General features: G+C 28.7%; 2 protein-coding genes across 2 annotated transcripts; one reads left to right on the top strand and one right to left on the bottom strand.

Annotated features, from left to right (window-relative positions):
- Positions 1 to 423: 423 nt before the first annotated feature.
- On the top strand, positions 424 to 2,046 carry LOC106446086 (BAG family molecular chaperone regulator 3). Its single transcript, XM_013887761.3, has 3 exons — positions 424 to 891; positions 986 to 1,389; positions 1,481 to 2,046. The coding sequence occupies exons 1-3, from the start codon at positions 687 to 689 to the stop codon at positions 1,790 to 1,792; spliced, it is 921 nt and encodes a 306-aa protein (XP_013743215.1). The 5' UTR covers positions 424 to 686; the 3' UTR covers positions 1,793 to 2,046.
- Positions 1,818 to 9,032, bottom strand: LOC106449592 (putative two-component response regulator ARR21). Its single transcript, XM_013891330.3, has 9 exons — positions 7,981 to 9,032; positions 7,012 to 7,191; positions 6,468 to 6,923; positions 6,284 to 6,360; positions 4,919 to 6,100; positions 4,705 to 4,818; positions 4,448 to 4,531; positions 4,293 to 4,340; positions 1,818 to 4,182 (listed from the first exon to the last, which is right to left on the bottom strand). Exons 1-9 carry the CDS (start codon positions 8,102 to 8,104, stop codon positions 4,129 to 4,131), a joined length of 2,319 nt encoding a protein of 772 aa, XP_013746784.1. The 5' UTR covers positions 8,105 to 9,032; the 3' UTR covers positions 1,818 to 4,128.
- Positions 9,033 to 18,305: the final 9,273 nt, after the last annotated feature.

Here is an 18,305-nt window from a genome sequence, read left to right as displayed (position 1 = left end):
TCTTTGTCCGTAAGCTGTTGTTTCTGAATCTGACAAAGAAACGCATGTGGCAGTGACTCTTGTTACAGTGCTTGTTGGTAACCACTACAGTACAGATGGTTTGGTTATTGGAACTTGCCATTTGTCGCTACAAAGTTTGTTTTCTTATCACAAAAGATAAGAGATGACACTAGTCACATGACTCACATTATTGGACTTGCCCCCCCAATACGGTGATAAAAACAGTTTTTATTTTTATTTTAGGTAACAGTATCTTTTGATATTTTACCGTTGACATTGACGCGGATGGATTATCTGTATTTGGAATAGAGACAACCAAACTGATACAGAACATACATAAATTAATAATTCCAAAAAAAAAATGCGGGAATCATATGTAAATATTATATAATTTGTGTGATAACTGATGATGAGACATAACAACAATACCATGAGCTGTCACTCTATTATTTATATGAATTTATTGATTTTTATTTAAAAAATAAAGACTTGCAAGGGAAAAAAAATGTATTTACTTCCCTTTGTTCAGACGTTTCTTTATTCTTCTTCTTCCCCATCGATCGTGTTCAGAAATCATATTCATTGCAACTCTTTCTCTCTCTCTCTCTGAGTTGGATTCTTTTATAACATGTGGTGATCCCTGTCCGGTCAGAGACGAGTTAGAAGCAAAGAATATTAAAAAAGAGATGATGAAAATGAATACAGGAACGACGCCGTCCCTCAGCGTCGGAGGCGGCGGAGTTAGCGGCAATGAGTGGGAGTCCCGACCTGGAGGAATGGTTGTGCAAAGGCGGACGGATCAAACCTCCGATGCGCCACGTGTCATTCGCGTCCGGGTCAAATACTTGTCGGTTTACCACGAGATCAACATCAACTCCCAATCTAGCTTCGGTAAAACCAAAAAAATCAAGATTCAGACAAAAAGGTGTTTAGTGTTCTTTTAATTGAATTGGATTGGTTTGGTTTGGTTTTGATGTTGTTGCAGGAGAGTTGAAGAAGGTGTTGTCCGGTCAGACCGGACTTCACCACGAAGACATGAAGATTCTGTACAAAGACAAGGAGAGAGACTCGAAGATGTTTCTTGATCTATGTGGAGTTAAAGATCGGTCAAAGCTTGTTCTTAAAGAAGATCCGATGGCTCAGGAGAAACGTCTCCTCGAGAAGAGGAGAAACGCCGTCGTTGAAAAAGCTATGAAATCAATCGCCGACATTGGTCTCGAAGTCGACAGGCTCGCCGGACAGGTGTCGGCGTTTGAGACGGTGATTAATAAAGGAGGGAAGGTTGAAGAGAAGAGTCTTGTGAATCTGATTGAGATGTTGATGAATCAATTGCTGAGACTTGACGCCATAACTGCTGATGGAGATGTGAAGCTAAAGAGGAAGATGCAGGTAATCGAAGTTTTTAACCTACTAATCTCTAATTTTTTATTGGTTTCATTTAATATGTGATTTTGACTCGATTTGGATTTTTATTACAAAGGTGAAAAGAGTTCAGACGTACGTTGAAACACTTGATGTCTTAAAAGTCAAAAACTCGACCAAAAAAGTCGACATTAACAAGTCGGTCCGCCACAAACCGCAGACGCAAACGCACTATCAGCAACGCGATTTGTTATCGTTTGTTGATGAAGAGGAGGAGGAGCCTAGGAGGGACTCGGGCGCGTCCTCATCAGGTACTCCGGCGGTTGTAACTAATGATTGGGAGAAAATGTTTGACTCCACATCGGCGGCTAAGGCGGTTGAACCGGTTAAACCGGTCCCTCCAAGATTCAAATGGGAGTTCTTCGATTAAGCTATAAACACTATCATACATACACGATAAATATGTGTTTTTTTCTCCGATTTCTTGTGATTTGTGATTGATCTTGGCAAATTTTTTTTTTTGGGTTTGTTTAGAATATTTTTTGTTGGTCTTCCCTTGAAGTCAATTCACAAATAACAAGGGGAGTTTCAACAAATATAGTTTCATCATCATCATAATCCCATCATTGTAATACCTAAAGATTTGGATTTTCTTTACTAATACAATAAAAGTTTTTATGAAAATATTGCTTATATATATGAATGTTTCTTTTAGGTAGATCTTATGATCCAACATCTCAGAGAATAAGAGCAGGTTAGATACTTAGGTTTTTTTTCCCCACCTTTAAAGCATTGTTAATCACAATTGCAATCGTGTTCTTCATGAGTTAACGGGCACCAAAGTTCGAGAGAGCCTCTTTTGCACATGTAAACCGTGATTTCAATCTACCAGCTCTTGCTAAAAGAGGTCCAATGAACGATTTATCTTATTCAAGTTGTATATTTTTCTCTATTTTAGTTAACACCAACGTTGACGAAAACAAAAGTTAACACCAACATTGTATCACGATATCGACATTGTATCTTCTCAAATGATATGTTTCAAGTCCTATAAAGACTATTTTTATCGAAAAAACTATCGCAAGTTACATCATTATAAATATTTAATTTAATCATATTATATACCATCAAATTCAACTACCTACAATTACAAAAAAAACATGTACTATTTGATTAGGCAACTCTCTCTACAATTTATATTACGAAAAAATTGTATTTATATTACGAAAAAATTGTACCATTTTAATTTTTGAAGATAGTTGACAATTCATAATTTTGATATTTTATAAATGTTTTGTTTGTTTGTTCCTCTTCATATGCATCAAATATATAGTCAAACCCATAAATCAAAACAATGAGACGTAGGAGAGAACAGAAAACAAAGAAGGCATGTTGGTAACACATGCTAATCATAACATTGAATATGGTTTCTTGTGGAATCGGTAACTTCTGGTGACCAAAATCATATTCATTGCTTCCTGTTAAGGCTACAAAGTCGTTCGGGGGCAGAGAAAGGGGAATCTTTATAATTACCAAATACCTAATCCAATAGTCTATCGACATTAGAAAAGGCAAAGTACAATAAAGTTCATTAAGGAAATGATTTAGGATTTAGTTAATCATATTACTATTTTAAAAAGCCAAGTTATCAGTATTTACAAAACTTTAAGATCTTTGTATATGATTAAGCCTTTATGTAACCAATAAGAATTAGTAGATTAATTATAGAACGACTCAGATGATACAGTTAGGCGTAGCCGCGTAGATCTTCATAAGGCAGGTAGTATTGTCAGTTGTCGAATCGTCTATGTAATCTTTCTCATAAATGTAATGTCATAATAAATCAGCGTAAAAAAAAATTATAAGATACATCAAATAATTTATTGTGACATGATTGGCATCCAATGCTAAAAACTTTCTGCGTTCTATCACAAAGATTTGCTATGGCTCTGAATGTTTCCTCGACACCTATTTTTGGGTGAGTGATGAAAATGGAAATATTACTTTTAGATTTTGCTTTCTACAACCAGTCGCTTTTCTTAAAGAGTTGGAGTAAAAAACAAGGACTCTATATTGTTTTTGCTTCAGTTTTGCAATCTACGGCTTAAGGTAGTTTATTAGTGTTAAGTAGAAAGTAGAGCATAAAACTGAAAAGAAGTAGATGAATAATGTGGAATTAATTTGAGCGTTGAGGGGATAAAATATTAGTTAAATGATATATTAACTTTTTAGTAATTCAAAAGATAATATTCTATGTGCAGGGGAAAATCTGTTTGTACTGTTCAATTTAGAACATATTATTGTGAGTATATATATTAACTTATAACGCAAACACATGACATCTCTAATCATATAGTATTAGTATAACCTCTTTAAATTGATACTTTATAAATTAATATACACTAAAAATCTTTATAAAATAATATAATTTTATAGTCTCAAATTAAATTTTTGGTTCAATTACTATACCGATAAATTAATATTTCTATAAATTAATAAAAAAATTATAGTTTTTTTGTAGTCCCAATATTATTAATTTATAGAAGTTTCACTGTATATTGAAAAGTTTTCAGACATAATATAATATCCAACACTTGCTGAAGAAGAAAATAACATAATATCCAACATTTATAAAATACTAGAAAACCAAAACCATAAACATCTATAGTTCGCTTAATCTTTTTATATATATTTGCATATAAACTACTATGCATTGCCGGTTTAATTTCTTCTCCCTCGCTAACATCTTGGATCATCGAACCCTTTTCAGTTCATGCCATTGAACAAAGAGTCCATGAAGTCGTACTCATTAGCCAAGTCCTATTTATAAAAAAGGTTAACGAATAATATTATATCACATGACGCATAAACTACAATTTAAACTTGAAAAATAATCTCTTTCAGCTTTTGCTAAGGTTATATTGTTTTACCTCCGGATTCAAGAACGACCAGTCGACAAAATCTTGAGCATCTTGTTCCTACCAAATAGATTCCAGGTTTCATAGTATATTTAATAAATCATCTCGTTGATATTTAGTATCATAGTTACATGGAAACATTTTAGAATGCTGCAAATTGGAGGTACCTGATTATGATTAGTGCTCATGTTGAAAGTTTGAGAATTCGTCTCCGGAGCAACATTGTTTGTTGTTTCTCCATTAGAATGTCCCTTCACAACAAAGCCAACTAAATAAGTACGCTAAGACATTATAATGGAGAAATCTAGCTATAAAATTTCCCACTGTAGATTCTTAAAGATTTGATAATATATATAATATTTGATAAGACGTTGCTTCAAATCCAATATTGTAACTGCTAAAATTTTCTAATAATATTTAGTACCTGGTTTGTGTTCACAAAGGTCCAGTCATCATCTTCAAGAGAGAAAAATTGATTCATTTCAGTCGAAACATTTGCGGGAAGCTCAAATTGGTTGGTAGAAACCGCTTCTTGTTGCTGCACGCATCACATTTCAGACAAACAAAATCTCACAACATATATATACTTCATGTATATATACATTGTTAAAAAAAAATAGGGTAGTGAAGATGTATACCTTGTTGTGATCCAGTTCAAAGTTACTTATGTCGCAAAGAAGCTCATTAATATTGCCAAGTTCATCAAACAAGCTGAGATTCTCCTGTTGAGGAATTTCAATATTTTTCTGTGCAGCTGCTTGGGCATGTGGATGAGGTTGAGGCTCATATGCAGTGTTCTCATTGTTTAAGAATGATTGCAACCCATACGAGAAGTTGCTAGATCCTGGTTGATGAGTAGTTAAACCTTCAAAGCTGTTTAGTCCTACGCTATGAATTGCACTTCCATAACTTTTAAGTCCTGGTTGATTAGGAGTTAAAAATCCATGGCTGCTCAATCCTAGATTATTAGAAGTTAAATTTTCATAGCTGCTCATACGTGGTTGATCATGAGATAAGCCTCCATGGCTGTTTATTCCTAGCTGATTAGAAGTTAAATTTTCATAACTGCTTATTCCTTGTTGATTAGGAGATAAGCTTTCATGGGTACTCATTCTTGGTTGAGGAGCAGTTAAACTTCCATAGCTGTTCCTTCCTGGTTGATTAGGAGTCAAACTTATATGGCTGCTCATGCCTGGTTGAGTAGAAGTTGAACTTCCATAGGCGCTCATTCCTGGTTGATTAAGAGCCAGGCTTCCATTGGTCATTCCTTGTTGAGTAGAAATTGAACCTTTATAGCTGTTAGTTCCTAGTTGATTAGGAGTTAAACTTCCATAGCTGATCAACGTGTTATTGTTGAAACCACTACCATTAATAGCTGATAATCCATGCTGTTCAAACCCGAGAGCTTGAGATGTTTGGCTAGTTTTGTTTGCCGTTGGTTCAAGAAAGCTTCTTCTTCCTTCATTTTGGGATGAGTAATTGAGGTTGCTCTGGATGGGCAGCGTCAAGTTTGATCCAATACGGTGTGTATCATAGGTGGATGACTGGTTCATGTAGCTGTGAGGCATCTGACTGAAGCAGACGGGATCAGATGTGTTGGATAAGAGTCTAGACTGTCCAAGACCGTGTCCGGGTTTGGAATAGAATGATCTATTGTTGAGACTTGTGCCGTACCAAGAAGAAGAAGAAGAAGTGTAGTTGTTGTAGTACGGCTCTCTGGTGTGAGGATATGGATATATCGAGTCTATGCCATTACTCGGCAACATGTTTGAACACAAAGAACTTCTTTCCGCGACTTTCCTCAAGAATTGTCGATATTTCTGCGTAGTAAACAACTTTTAGTTAGTTAAAAGAGGAATGATACACAATCTACGGTTTGGTATTTAATATTTATTAAACATGGAACTGTTATTTTTGACTCACATAAACTATTGGTTTTGAAAAAATAAAAATCGTTTAAAACATAAAACCAAATAACATTTTTGAAAAGGATGTGATCAAACCTGTAAATGACTGGCTACGTTTTCTCTTGTCAAGTATGATACGTTCATGAACTCTAAGATTTTCTTTGGCACAGCCTCTGTCGAAGATTTAAGTTAAATTAGTAAACAAACATAGAAAATTTCAAGACATGAACTGTATAATTATATATAAAAATGTTTTTTAAAAAAAAATCAAAAGACTTACTGTCAAGACCGATGTGTCGGATAGCTTGTAAGAAAAGATCATGAAGATCATCCGTCCACGTAATCTTACTCTTCATGGAGGGCTGCGACAAAGACTCAAAATCATCACCAGAACCACCGTTTGCTTTTCTTTTTTTATTTTTCCGTGAAGCATCAGTACTAACACAAGTTCCATTTGAACTGTTCATGGATCTTGCATCCGGTCTAGGTGAGAACTTCTTCTTCTTGGTCATCATGAGATTGTCTTGCTCAGGAACCAACTGGATTTGCTGAGAGATGCTAACATCTGTGTCATTGTGGTTGTTCTCGGTCCATAAGGTGGACTTACCATTCCGCTTACATGTTAAAGCAAGTTGGTAAATCTTGGTTAATTCAGTTGCGTTGATGGGTTTTTGAATGAAACCCATCGCTCCACACGTTAAACTCTCGTGTTCTTTATTGGTGTCCGATGACATAACTTTCATATAAGAAAATGTAAAGATCAAAGTTATAGCAAAAAAATATTATATATATTATAATCTTATGTAAGTTGCAAAAACACTTACCTATGACCGGTAAATTGCCAAATTCTTGAGTGATCTGTTTTTTGAGTTGTAGACCGTTCATGTCAGGCATGTAATAATCTGTGACTATGAGATCGATATTGTTTCTTTCGATTTTAAGAGTAGACAATGCTTCTCTCGAATCTTTAACAGCTATAACCGTGATCTCCATAGTGGATGGATCTAAAGCATTTACCAAGAAAAAACAATTGTAAAAAATATCGCAAGTACGAAAGATTGTTTACTTTTAAATTGTTTTAACCTTTTTCAAAAAGAAAATAAAGTGGGCAAAATTGAGGTATGTATATATTTTAATTTATTTGTTTGTTTCCCCTAATTCAACCTATTATATTTCTACTAAATATTTTCCCCCAATTTAACTTTTTTTGCTGAATATTTTCCACACTTTAGTTGTGAAATAATTTAAAACTTTTGAGAATGCTCATAGCATGAGCCAAACACATTCTTTAAAATCACAACATTTTCATTTAAATGTCTATGCATTTATTTCAAAGGCTAACTGGATGAACTTTATAAGAAAGCCGATTTGAAGACCATCAATTAATTTTCACCTTCGAGAAAAGTTCATGTCGTACACTAACACTATGACATATCATTTCTCATTCAACGATAAGTTATTATTTTCTACATCAACTTTGTCTTATATTCTTCTTACAAAATTACATAGTATATTCGCTGAAGTTTTCGTATCACCAAACCCATTAGTTGTAAAATCATCAAAAATAAGAATAACTCAATCGAATTTTTAGATGTGTGCATGTAATTGATATTCAAATCCTAATGATTTAGAAAAATAATTGTAAAATTTCACTGAAATATAAATTCTGAAAGGGCTACAAAAAATTACTATTGTTTGTAACTTTGTAATCAGCTAATTGGTTTATCCTGCTCAAATATCAATGAAGTTACGGAGAAATTAATAAAATATTGTATTTGATAATAAGATCTTACCTCTGTATTTTAAATTTTCAAGCCTGCGTGACATGATTTGAAGGAAAACAGGATCATCATCCACAACCATAACATTGATTCTCAAGACAGAGCTTTGGTTGTAGAAAACTTGTGCAAAAGCCATTCTGCTAGTCTTTGTAACTTTTTTGTGTGTTTTCACGTTTGTATCAACTCTTTAGGCTACAGAAAGCTCGATATTTAAAGGTGTATTAAGTAGACACGCAAATGTAACATTTGGCAGTGTTGTAGTGGTGCATATGTAATTTTATTGTAGCAACAAAAAATAATGTAAATTTAAGATTTTATCATTATATTGAAAGGTAAGAAAATAAAATCTATAAAAGAGATATATCAAAAGATACCATTGGTTAGAAATACAGTGTGCTAATTAATGTATAAAATCTAGACCAAAGTAAGAAACAATTAATGCAATCTAGCAATATATATATTTTAGTTCTATCAAATATATGTAATTGTTATTATTTTCTAGTGATTTTTATTTCTGTTTTAAGATTGATTTTTAAGCAGATTTTTTACATCTTTGTTTGATTTGTGCTATAAATGGAAAATTCTAGAATATTTATGTATAATGCAAAAAATGTTAATAAGATTAACGTTGATTTGTAGAAATCTTTTGTATTGGATGTAATTAAAATATCCCATCAAAATTACATTATCTTTTTTTTTTTTTTTTTTTAGGTATCCGGACCTTAGTCCGACTATCCCACCGCGTCCAACTGGAACTGGCGAGGAAGGTCCTGGAAGCCAAACGGAAACCATGTTAAATCCGCTGTGGCCGGGGCTCGAACTCGTGATGGCGGGCACCTCAGCCGAGGTTCCTTTACCACTAGGCCACGAGGCCCGGTAAAAATTACATTATCTTGAACTATGAAAAAATGATAAACGGTTTTATTTGTTGGATGAAACTATAAACTTAGTTTTCGTGCCATTCATGGTGACTATAAACTATAGACTTAGCGAATCTTGAAACCATGACTGTAAAATGCTGCATGGTGGTTTTCGTGCCATTCATGGTGACTCATACACAGAGTATCAAAAATCTTACAATTTCCATATATACAAATAAATTGCGTGACTTGGGATCCTGCTTTGTGAATCACAGTTCTGTTTTGTAACAATTTATAAGCTGTATCAAAAGATGAAGAAATCATTTGATTTAATGATCTAGCATGTTATATTTACATTTAAATAATGTATCTAAATTTTTTGTTTGGGTGAAAGTATCTAGAATAGTTATTTGGATATAGAACTCTATTTTTCGAGAGTGCACAAAAAAAAAAAAAGAACTCTATTTTTCGATTAGATGATAGATTTAGCGCTTGTTCAATGTTCTCCGGGCAACAGAATTACTTAGAGTTATACATGCACGACTTGTTTTTTTTTTTCAACGGGATCACATGCACGACTTGTTGATTCTTAATAACTCATGCAAAAGGAGAACTGTTGGAATTGTCTTGCAGGGAATCTCGAGATTGAGAAAATGAATTTGATATAGAAATATAAATAAATACTAAACATTTTATATAAAAATATTAAACATATTGAGTCTGAAATTTAGATTTATCATCAAATAATCACATCAGTGAAATAATTGAAAACCCATCAGCTAATTTTACTTTTTTTTTTATCATCAACATATTAATTTAGTGTGTCTGAGAAAAGATTGATAGCCAATTCAGACTAACAAATTAAAAAATGGATCCTAATTTGCCATTTAAATATTTAATATTTAAATAATGATGATGTCTTTTATTATATTTTACAACTTAATAATAATTATAGATTGTTTAGCCTTTTTATTTTAAAGAATCATTTTATTAGTTTATTATAATTATTATATTTTCTTTCGTGTATAAAAATAGTTACTGCTACCTGTTAAAACTCAAAAAATTCCTTTGAAGCTTTTTGTCAACTTCCTTTGGAACACTTTATCAGCAAAATATCTAAAAAAAAAAGTTCGATAAAATATAATTCTTAATTTTTATTTGCTAGCGATGTATGTTTTTCTCTTTAACTTTTCTCAAAAGTCAAAATCTAGTCAGTTTTTGTTAACGTCTACTCGTCAAAATGTCCTCCTTTTAGTGTGAACGTACGTACGTGAAAAAGCGTCGGTTAAGGAAACAGAATCTAATATTACATTGACACGTATGTAACAACTAGGAGGCTGCATGCAAGACATTAGATTTTCTGTTTAATGATTCCAATTTATTAAGGCTCCAATACTTTGTAGTTAATTAAGACACAAGTGATTTGTAATTAAGAGGAGAAATAAGTGGAAATTGATGGTTATTATATTATGGAAAACTAAAGTACACAGTAGACATGGTTTAATAATTAATAGTAATGCGAAAATGTTTTTTCATCAAAAAGGTAATTAGACGAAAATTGAAGTATTCATATTAAGTAATTACTGATATAATTAAAAACAATCAGCTTAAACTGCCGCTGAAAAATCAGCATAAACATGTGTTGAGTTTTGAACATTTTTTGTTGGGCAATGCGAATGTTGACAACTGCACAAGAATGATAAGAGAATGATCGAAATTTTATCGGGTTGGCTCTAAACCTTTTATACTTTTTATTTAATATATTAATTTAAGATGATACCTTTTATCTACCGTTGACAAGTCATAAAATCATTTAAGTAATTATTTAATGTAACATATTTGATAATTTATATTAAATCTTAATAATAAATAAAAATATTAATAATGATCATTTTAACAATAAAATTGATTTTTATTTTTAGTGATAACAAAATTTGTTAAGAAAAAATCTAACAAAATCCTACCAAATATTTTTTTTATAAAATAATACATTAATTAATTTTGTAATTAGTAATATTATATTATTATAATTAATGTTAATCAAAAAATTATTATAAAATAAAGAAAATATGTTATTTTATACATTTATCATTATAATCTATAGTATATTAAAATGGAGGTGCTCTACGAACTAAATATAAAAATATATATTAAATTGGTAGCTTAACCTATTTTTAAACATGATTTTATTTAAATAAATTATCGTTCATCATTAAAACGGGTTGAATTCGTAAATTATGCAATATTTTATGCAAAAATTAAAATTATTAACATATGTTAAACTTTTATTTACAACTATATATTGTATTTTTTGTTTATTTGAAACTTAAAGCAAATTTTATCTAAAATGATTATATTCAAAATATAATAGTACATAAATAACATTTTTAGTTCATGTATTATTTACAAATATGTTACTATACAAATTTGAAATTTTAATAATTAATTAAAGATAATAATGAGAAATTAATTTTAATTATTAATTTAATATTTATTTTAATTACAAGAAAATCTGTAGAGAAAAATATTAAAAAATCTTTCCAAAAATTTAAATATATTTTTATAAATTAATAATTTAATTTAGTAACAAAAACAATTCAAAAATCATATAATCTTCCAAACTCAAAAATAGTTGTGTAATTTTCTAAATTTTCTTGACCAAGTATACAATTTGAAAAATAAATGTTAAAAACTGAAAATGATAATATTCCAAATTTTGTAAATGATAAAATCGTAGATGCTAAAATATAATTTTTTGAATGGTAACAAAAAAAAAATTGGGTTGTAAGAATCAAAAATAGTATAATATTTTGAAATATTATTTAATAATAAAGATTAGAAAAATTAATACAATAACATTCAAAAATATCTTATATTAATAAAATTTACTAAAATAATATGACAAGTACTATTATGTATACAATTTACTAAACTAATAGAGTATATATAATTTAAACATAACAATGTATTTACTTATAAAATTTTGCAAAATACAAAAACGATAAATATTCAAGTATATTTTCTTAAACACAACATGAATATATAAATTATCATAAACAAATATCCATCTATAGTATAGCTAAATAAATTTTCAAATGTATTGTATACAAGCTATAGAAATTAAAAAGTTATATCAAAGGAGATTATGTATTTGATTATTTTAGATTTTGAATTTATTATGATGAACTCGAAAATATATTAATAAGAAAGTAAAATGTATAAAACAAACTCATGACTAATAAGAAGCCTAATCAATAAAACTATATAATTATACAATATATAACACTAAATATTCGTTATATATTTTTAAAAAATGTTTATAATGATGTCAAAATTATACATTTATAAAATGAAAAAAAAAATATGCACGTACGTGCAGCAGGTTAAACTCTAATTATATACATTTTTATCCATAAACATTCTTTTCACAGTTTATATTATAACCAAAGCGGACAATGATCTTAAATGTTAAGGGTTATCTCAGTTATTGCCATGCATTTAATTTAAGGATTAGATATGAAAGGTTTATGTTTGGGTATTTTTAACCGTACCGTATAGTACCGAGGTACGGATGTTAAGAGGTTGACTTAGGACGAAACCAATAATACATATCCTTTATATATTACTTCTTCTCTTTTTTTAATATAAGTAGTTTTAGAAAAAAATTATGTTTCAAATTATATATGACGTTTTCGGTTTTCTATGTAAAATTTATTAACACTTAATGTTATATGACGAATGATAATATACTTTCTACTTTATTATTGGTTGATTTGTGGTTAGGTAAATAATTAATGATGTTTTTATTTAGAAAATATAAAAAAATTAATGATTTTCTTAATCTATGCGTATAATTCTAAAACGACTTATATTAAAAAACGGAGGGAGAAAAAAAACATTTGCAAAAAATGTGTTCACACACATTGACAAGTTTCATCTTCACAATCATTTTAACTTTAGAATGCTTACATATTAGTCTCACAGTCATTTAGCAATTAATGTGTTCACACACTAATTTTCTCAATTTTATCGCAGACAATTTTAATGTGTTCACACACTAATTTTTTTTAATCAGTTCATTTTTAGTTTTCGTATTTTTAACTTTTGTATTAGTGAATTGAAGTTCTCTACGGGCAAGTATTGAATAAAATCATTGTTAAAATAAATAAATTACAAAATCATTAAGATTCACATCAACTAAAATACCGGAATGAAAATGTTTTTCAAAATTGATAGTTTCGTATCTTGTTGAACTTGGCCATAGTTGAGTTTTATACATACAAAAGCAACAAATAATACTGATTGGTTATAAATTAAGTAAACTAGGGTGAAAAATACCACACACAAAGTTGGATCTTTAGTTTAGCCAATTTTTTTTTTCTTTATAGAGTTTTCATATCAAACTATTAATAGGAAACACAATCAGATTGTTAGAAAAAATCTAAAATCATAAAGGCTTTATAAGAAAAGAAAATTTGCAAAATCGAATGAAAAACATAATTCATGTACCGGCACATTATTTTTGACGCAACTCTAACTCATTTCACTTGATTGTATCGTAATTTTATCATATTTGCCAAAATAATTATAAGAAATTACACATTATTAGTTATAGACTACATCAAATTTTTTAACAAGTCCAACAATATTGACACGACGTCCAACCATTTTTATTGGTATTCTTAAAGTATGGTCCAATAATTACGTATGTAAAATAAGCCTAACATATTAGTTTTACATTTATTTTTATTTTTATATTTGTAGAAAAAAGTAAGTCTGAGTAAAATATTTGGATCCAAAGAACCGAACCAAACTTGATTTGAAAGTAATATTAAACACAAACTAAAACTGATTACGTACTCAAATGGATCTAAAGTTTAATATACGGATAACCAGACCCGAATCCGATCCAAACTGAAATATTTTGGATACCAAAAATATCTAAAACACAATTATATACTTAAATATATTAGTTATTTTAAACTTTATATCTATAAGATTTTCACTAATATGAAAATATCTAAAATAACCAAATATGTTCAAAATACTGAATATATTTTTTCTCCATCTAAATATTAAAATTGAACTATTTTTATGTAGATTTATATATTATTTTTATTTTCGAATTTTGAAGATTAAGTATCTTTGAATTTTTGTTAAAAAAATACATAATTAAAATAGGTACCCGAACTCGAACCCGAACCAAACCTGCAATGATTTGAACCAAATCCAATCCAAATTCAAACCAAAGTTTGTAAATATCTGAATCATATTTAAATTTCTAATTCTAAAAATCAAAATCCGAATAGATCAACTGAATCCGAATGAAAATTTGAATGCACATCCTTTGAAATAACTATACGAAAAATCTCTTATTACAACGTAAAATAAATAATCTAATCAATTATTTTATTCCGCGGATGGCACAGATTATTACCTAATATTTATTATTTAGCTATAAACAATACTTTAATACGATAAATAGTAAAATATCAAACATTATTTAGATATAAACAATATTTTAACATGACAAATATAAGGTAAATTTGAGCCAAATAACCTTAAACACTATAAAATTAGGTGTAATTAGAAATTTTTGCTACATAATTATGGGTAGGATACAATTATTAAACATTTTTAAAAGTATAAAATTAAAATCTAGTGTTCTTAAACTTGTAATTGTAAAATATATTTTTTAAACTTCTTGTTCTTAGAAATATTTTAATAGTAAAATATATGAGATTTGTTGTATTTTAAATTTGGTAAACTTTTAGGTAAAATATAAAGATTTGAATTTCATAGTTTTAGATGAGAATCTATAGTATTTTAATTAAAATCATACTAAAATTATTATATAGCTAAAATCATATAAAACTTATTAAAACCAAATCTTTCCAAATATTCTGAAATAGTTGTCTTTCTTAATGTATTTGGACTCATATATCGATTATGTTATATTTGATATCAAAGACAAATAACAAAAAATACAACCATTATAAAATTAGAAAGATATACCAAACTAAAAATTTGAAAGAATTTTAGTTTTACTGATGTTTTTGTTTAATTTCAGTCAATTTTAAAATATATTTTTAAAACTTCTTGTTCTTAGAAATATTTTAATAATAAAATATATGAGATTTGTTGTATTTTAAATTTGGTAAACTTTTAGGTAAAATATAAAGATCTGAATTTCATAGTTTTAGATGAGAATCTATAGTATTTTAATTAAAATCATACTAAATTTATTATATAGCTAAAATCATATAAAACTTATTAAAACCAAATCTTTCCAAATATTCTGAAATAGTTGTCTTTCTTATTGTATTTGGACTCATATATCGATTATGTTATATTTGATATCAAAGACAAATAAAAAAAAAATAAAAAAAAAAATACAACCATTATAAAATTAGAAAGATATACCAAACTAAAAATTTGAAAGAATTTTAGTTTTACTGATGTTTTTGTTTAATTTCAGTCAATTATAAAAGTTATTACAATTTCTCAATCTCTTATAAAAAAAAAGGATTTGTTGCACGTACACGGTAAATAGAGAATTGCATGTTTTAGGTGTTTGGCAATTGGCAGACAAAGAACATGGCGGACTATTACAAAAGACCAAATCGATATGCTCGAGGATGGAATCTTGTATACTAAAGAAAACGTTACGTTAAATTGGTTCTGCTGTTTCTATACATCCAAAATTGATATTATGTAGTTGACAATTTAGATTTGTTTTTACATAGCTTCTTCTCAGCATTAAAAGGATGACACGTTCGGTTCTTTAACACCAAGAATCTATTATTTTTTTTATAACCAAGAAAAAGCCAACTTAAATTACGTATCTGATTTTGATCAATCACCAATCGGCATTGTTATCTAAATTGCGATGGGCCTCACAAAGCCCAAGATAGCTTTTCCTGATGACTGCTGGTGGTTTCATTAAAACAATGAAACGGCTAGGATATAAAGATCAATCTTTTTCGAACAGTCCGTTCCTTGATGAACTTTGTAACGGACGATTCTTGTGTTGTTGTCGGTAGGTGTGAGTCTTTTGATAAATCGTATTTTTACAGTAAATCCCCCCCCCCCCCCCCCCCCCCCCCCCAGCATTTAGGGCATCATATTAGAAATCTCTAGAAAAATGTAAAAATAAAATATTTTGATAAGAAAATTATTCGTTTTGCGAGATACTGTTTTTTGAAAGTCCCATGATGCAGTCGTCTCAGGTCATCTCCAGCTTAATTCCTAAACACTATTTTAGTGTAACTTTCACACTATTTTAGTTTTAGCATAACCTTTTCGACCCAGCATTAAAAGTTACACTATTTTAATGTGACATTATATTTTTACACCAAATTTGATGTGAAATTATAGTGTTAAACTAAAATGATGTAATTTTAATGTTAGATTGGAAAAGTTTAGTGTGAAAATCATACTAAATTAGTGTTTTGGAGTTGGATTAGAGATGAAAAAGTTTTTAATGTTGAAATTACATTAAAATAGTGTAATAATGACATTATAATAGTATTATAGGTTGGAAATACTCTTAGAAGATTTACTATCAATTTTCTCAAATGAGATACATTTAATTTTAATAAAATACTACAATCAAGGGTGAAGACCCTAGTTTTCTTAAACTGGTTTACTATACCACTATATGATAATCTGCGCGCATGCGCGGAGTGAGTTTTTTATAATAATGTTTGTTCATTAAATGGTTTTAACATTTTGCAACACTGCGATTTTTATCGTTGTAAAATGACCAATACAAATGTTAGCCTCTTAAATGTATAATCGTTGTTGAATAGTTAACGTATTACAACTCATTTTAATTATTTTTAAGACTTCATATTTAATATGCACAAAAAGGAATTAAATTTTGCGTATGGCACAAATCACCAAAACCACACATGCAACATCGATTGTAAAATGACGAAAGGAGATTAGGTTTTATGCTCTCGATTTGTTTACTATTGACTCTTCATAAGTGATTTAATTTTCTACCTCTATAAAATTGTGCTTTCGCTTCGCGCTTCTGTTTCATTGATATGATTTTTTTTTAACTTCTTTTATAAATTCAGTGAATTACATAATTGTCAATTTAAAAATATGGACATCTGTAAAAATTAGTTCCACTCCAGATACATATCTAAGAATCAAAATTTTGAAGAAAACCATCGGCAAACTCTATTCACAGGTTAGTATTAAAATCTAATATATCAAGCTCTTACAGAATATAAATGCAGACTCGAAATATAAAAATGTATTCATCAGTTCGGTATAAAAATCATCTAATTTTAGAACAACAAAACAAATTACTTATTTTATTAACCTACGCTTTTGAGGTTTAGTTACTTAAAAGTACACCGGTAAAAATATACTCTCTCTGTTTCATAATAAGTGTCATTCTAGCTTTTTTCTTGTTACACAAAAAGCGTCACTTTACAATTCTAATGCAAATTATACTTACTTTCAGGTGAAAATTAATTACAAAATGCATTATTTTTATAAATAATTTTATTTATCCCAAATACTATTGGTCAGAAAGATGTAATTAATAACAACTTACATATATTTCCGCTACTTTCTTAGTATGTGTAAAAAGTGTCAAAGTGACACTTATTCAGAAACAGAGGGAATATAATACTTTACCATTCTAGTATTGTATACTGTGTATAAACTAAGAAATGTTTAGTTTATTAAATGATAAACTATAAAACTTATAATAAATAGTTTAAATCTCTCATTCTTACAATTATAATAGTCAAATAGGGTATTAGAGATAAAAAAATATTACACGAATGATCAAGTCTCTCATTCTTCAGACAAACTCAAAAATAGGTGATTGAAATCTTGTCATGATATTCCACTAAATGCTTTTTAGGAATAAAAATCAAAACTAAATTATTTAATCTGAATGAAATAATATATATATATATATATAGTGCTTCCAACATTAAAAATCACTTAGATTTGAAAAAATGTACTTCTGAGATTGTTAGGATCAAATAACATATTGAAAACCACATATTTAAAAAATAATTTGTATACATAAATGTATATACGTAAACACATAAATCAAAACCAATACATTTTGTTAATTTACAATCATGTTTTTGCCTTTTTGGTATATAAATCAAAACAATCATTTTATTTATTTTGTTAGTATATTTTAATATAAATATTTATCATTGACACTTCGTACTCATATGATTTTATTAACATTTTTATATTTGCTGTAACAAAAATTTAAATTGTTAATCACAAAAAATTTAATATGAGATTTTTAAAATACAAATTTTAAAATTAAAATATTAAGATCTCAATAATTTTCACGGAAAATTTTGAAACTAGCATATTTTTATATTTTTATGTAGTATATAGTTTAATTTAGATAATATTATTATATATATGATATGAATATCTATTAATGAAATTTCATATTCATATGATTTATGATCATTTATATTTTGC

Source organism: Brassica napus, chromosome C9, assembly GCF_020379485.1.
Source record: "Brassica napus cultivar Da-Ae chromosome C9, Da-Ae, whole genome shotgun sequence".
Taxonomy (NCBI): Eukaryota; Viridiplantae; Streptophyta; class Magnoliopsida; order Brassicales; family Brassicaceae; genus Brassica; species Brassica napus.
Note: the sequence above shows the minus strand (reverse complement) of the source record. Positions and strands in the feature narration are given on the sequence as shown.

What these genes read in the sequence shown, in the direction of transcription:
- LOC106446086 (XM_013887761.3), top strand. Translation starts at nt 687, where the DNA reads ATGATGAAAATGAATACAGGAACGACGCCGTCCCTCAGCGTCGGAGGC. An exon ending in CAACTCCCAATCTAGCTTCG is followed by an intron (nt 892 to 985) that starts GTAAAACCAAAA and finishes ATGTTGTTGCAG; the next exon opens with GAGAGTTGAAGAAGGTGTTG. An exon ending in AGCTAAAGAGGAAGATGCAG is followed by an intron (nt 1,390 to 1,480) that starts GTAATCGAAGTT and finishes TTTATTACAAAG; the next exon opens with GTGAAAAGAGTTCAGACGTA.
- LOC106449592 (XM_013891330.3), bottom strand. Translation starts at nt 8,104, where the DNA reads ATGGCTTTTGCACAAGTTTTCTACAACCAAAGCTCTGTCTTGAGAATC. An exon ending in CCGACACATCGGTCTTGACA is followed by an intron (nt 6,361 to 6,467) that starts GTAAGTCTTTTG and finishes AATCTTCGACAG; the next exon opens with AGGCTGTGCCAAAGAAAATC. An exon ending in TGAGCACTAATCATAATCAG is followed by an intron (nt 4,341 to 4,447) that starts GTACCTCCAATT and finishes TCTATTTGGTAG; the next exon opens with GAACAAGATGCTCAAGATTT.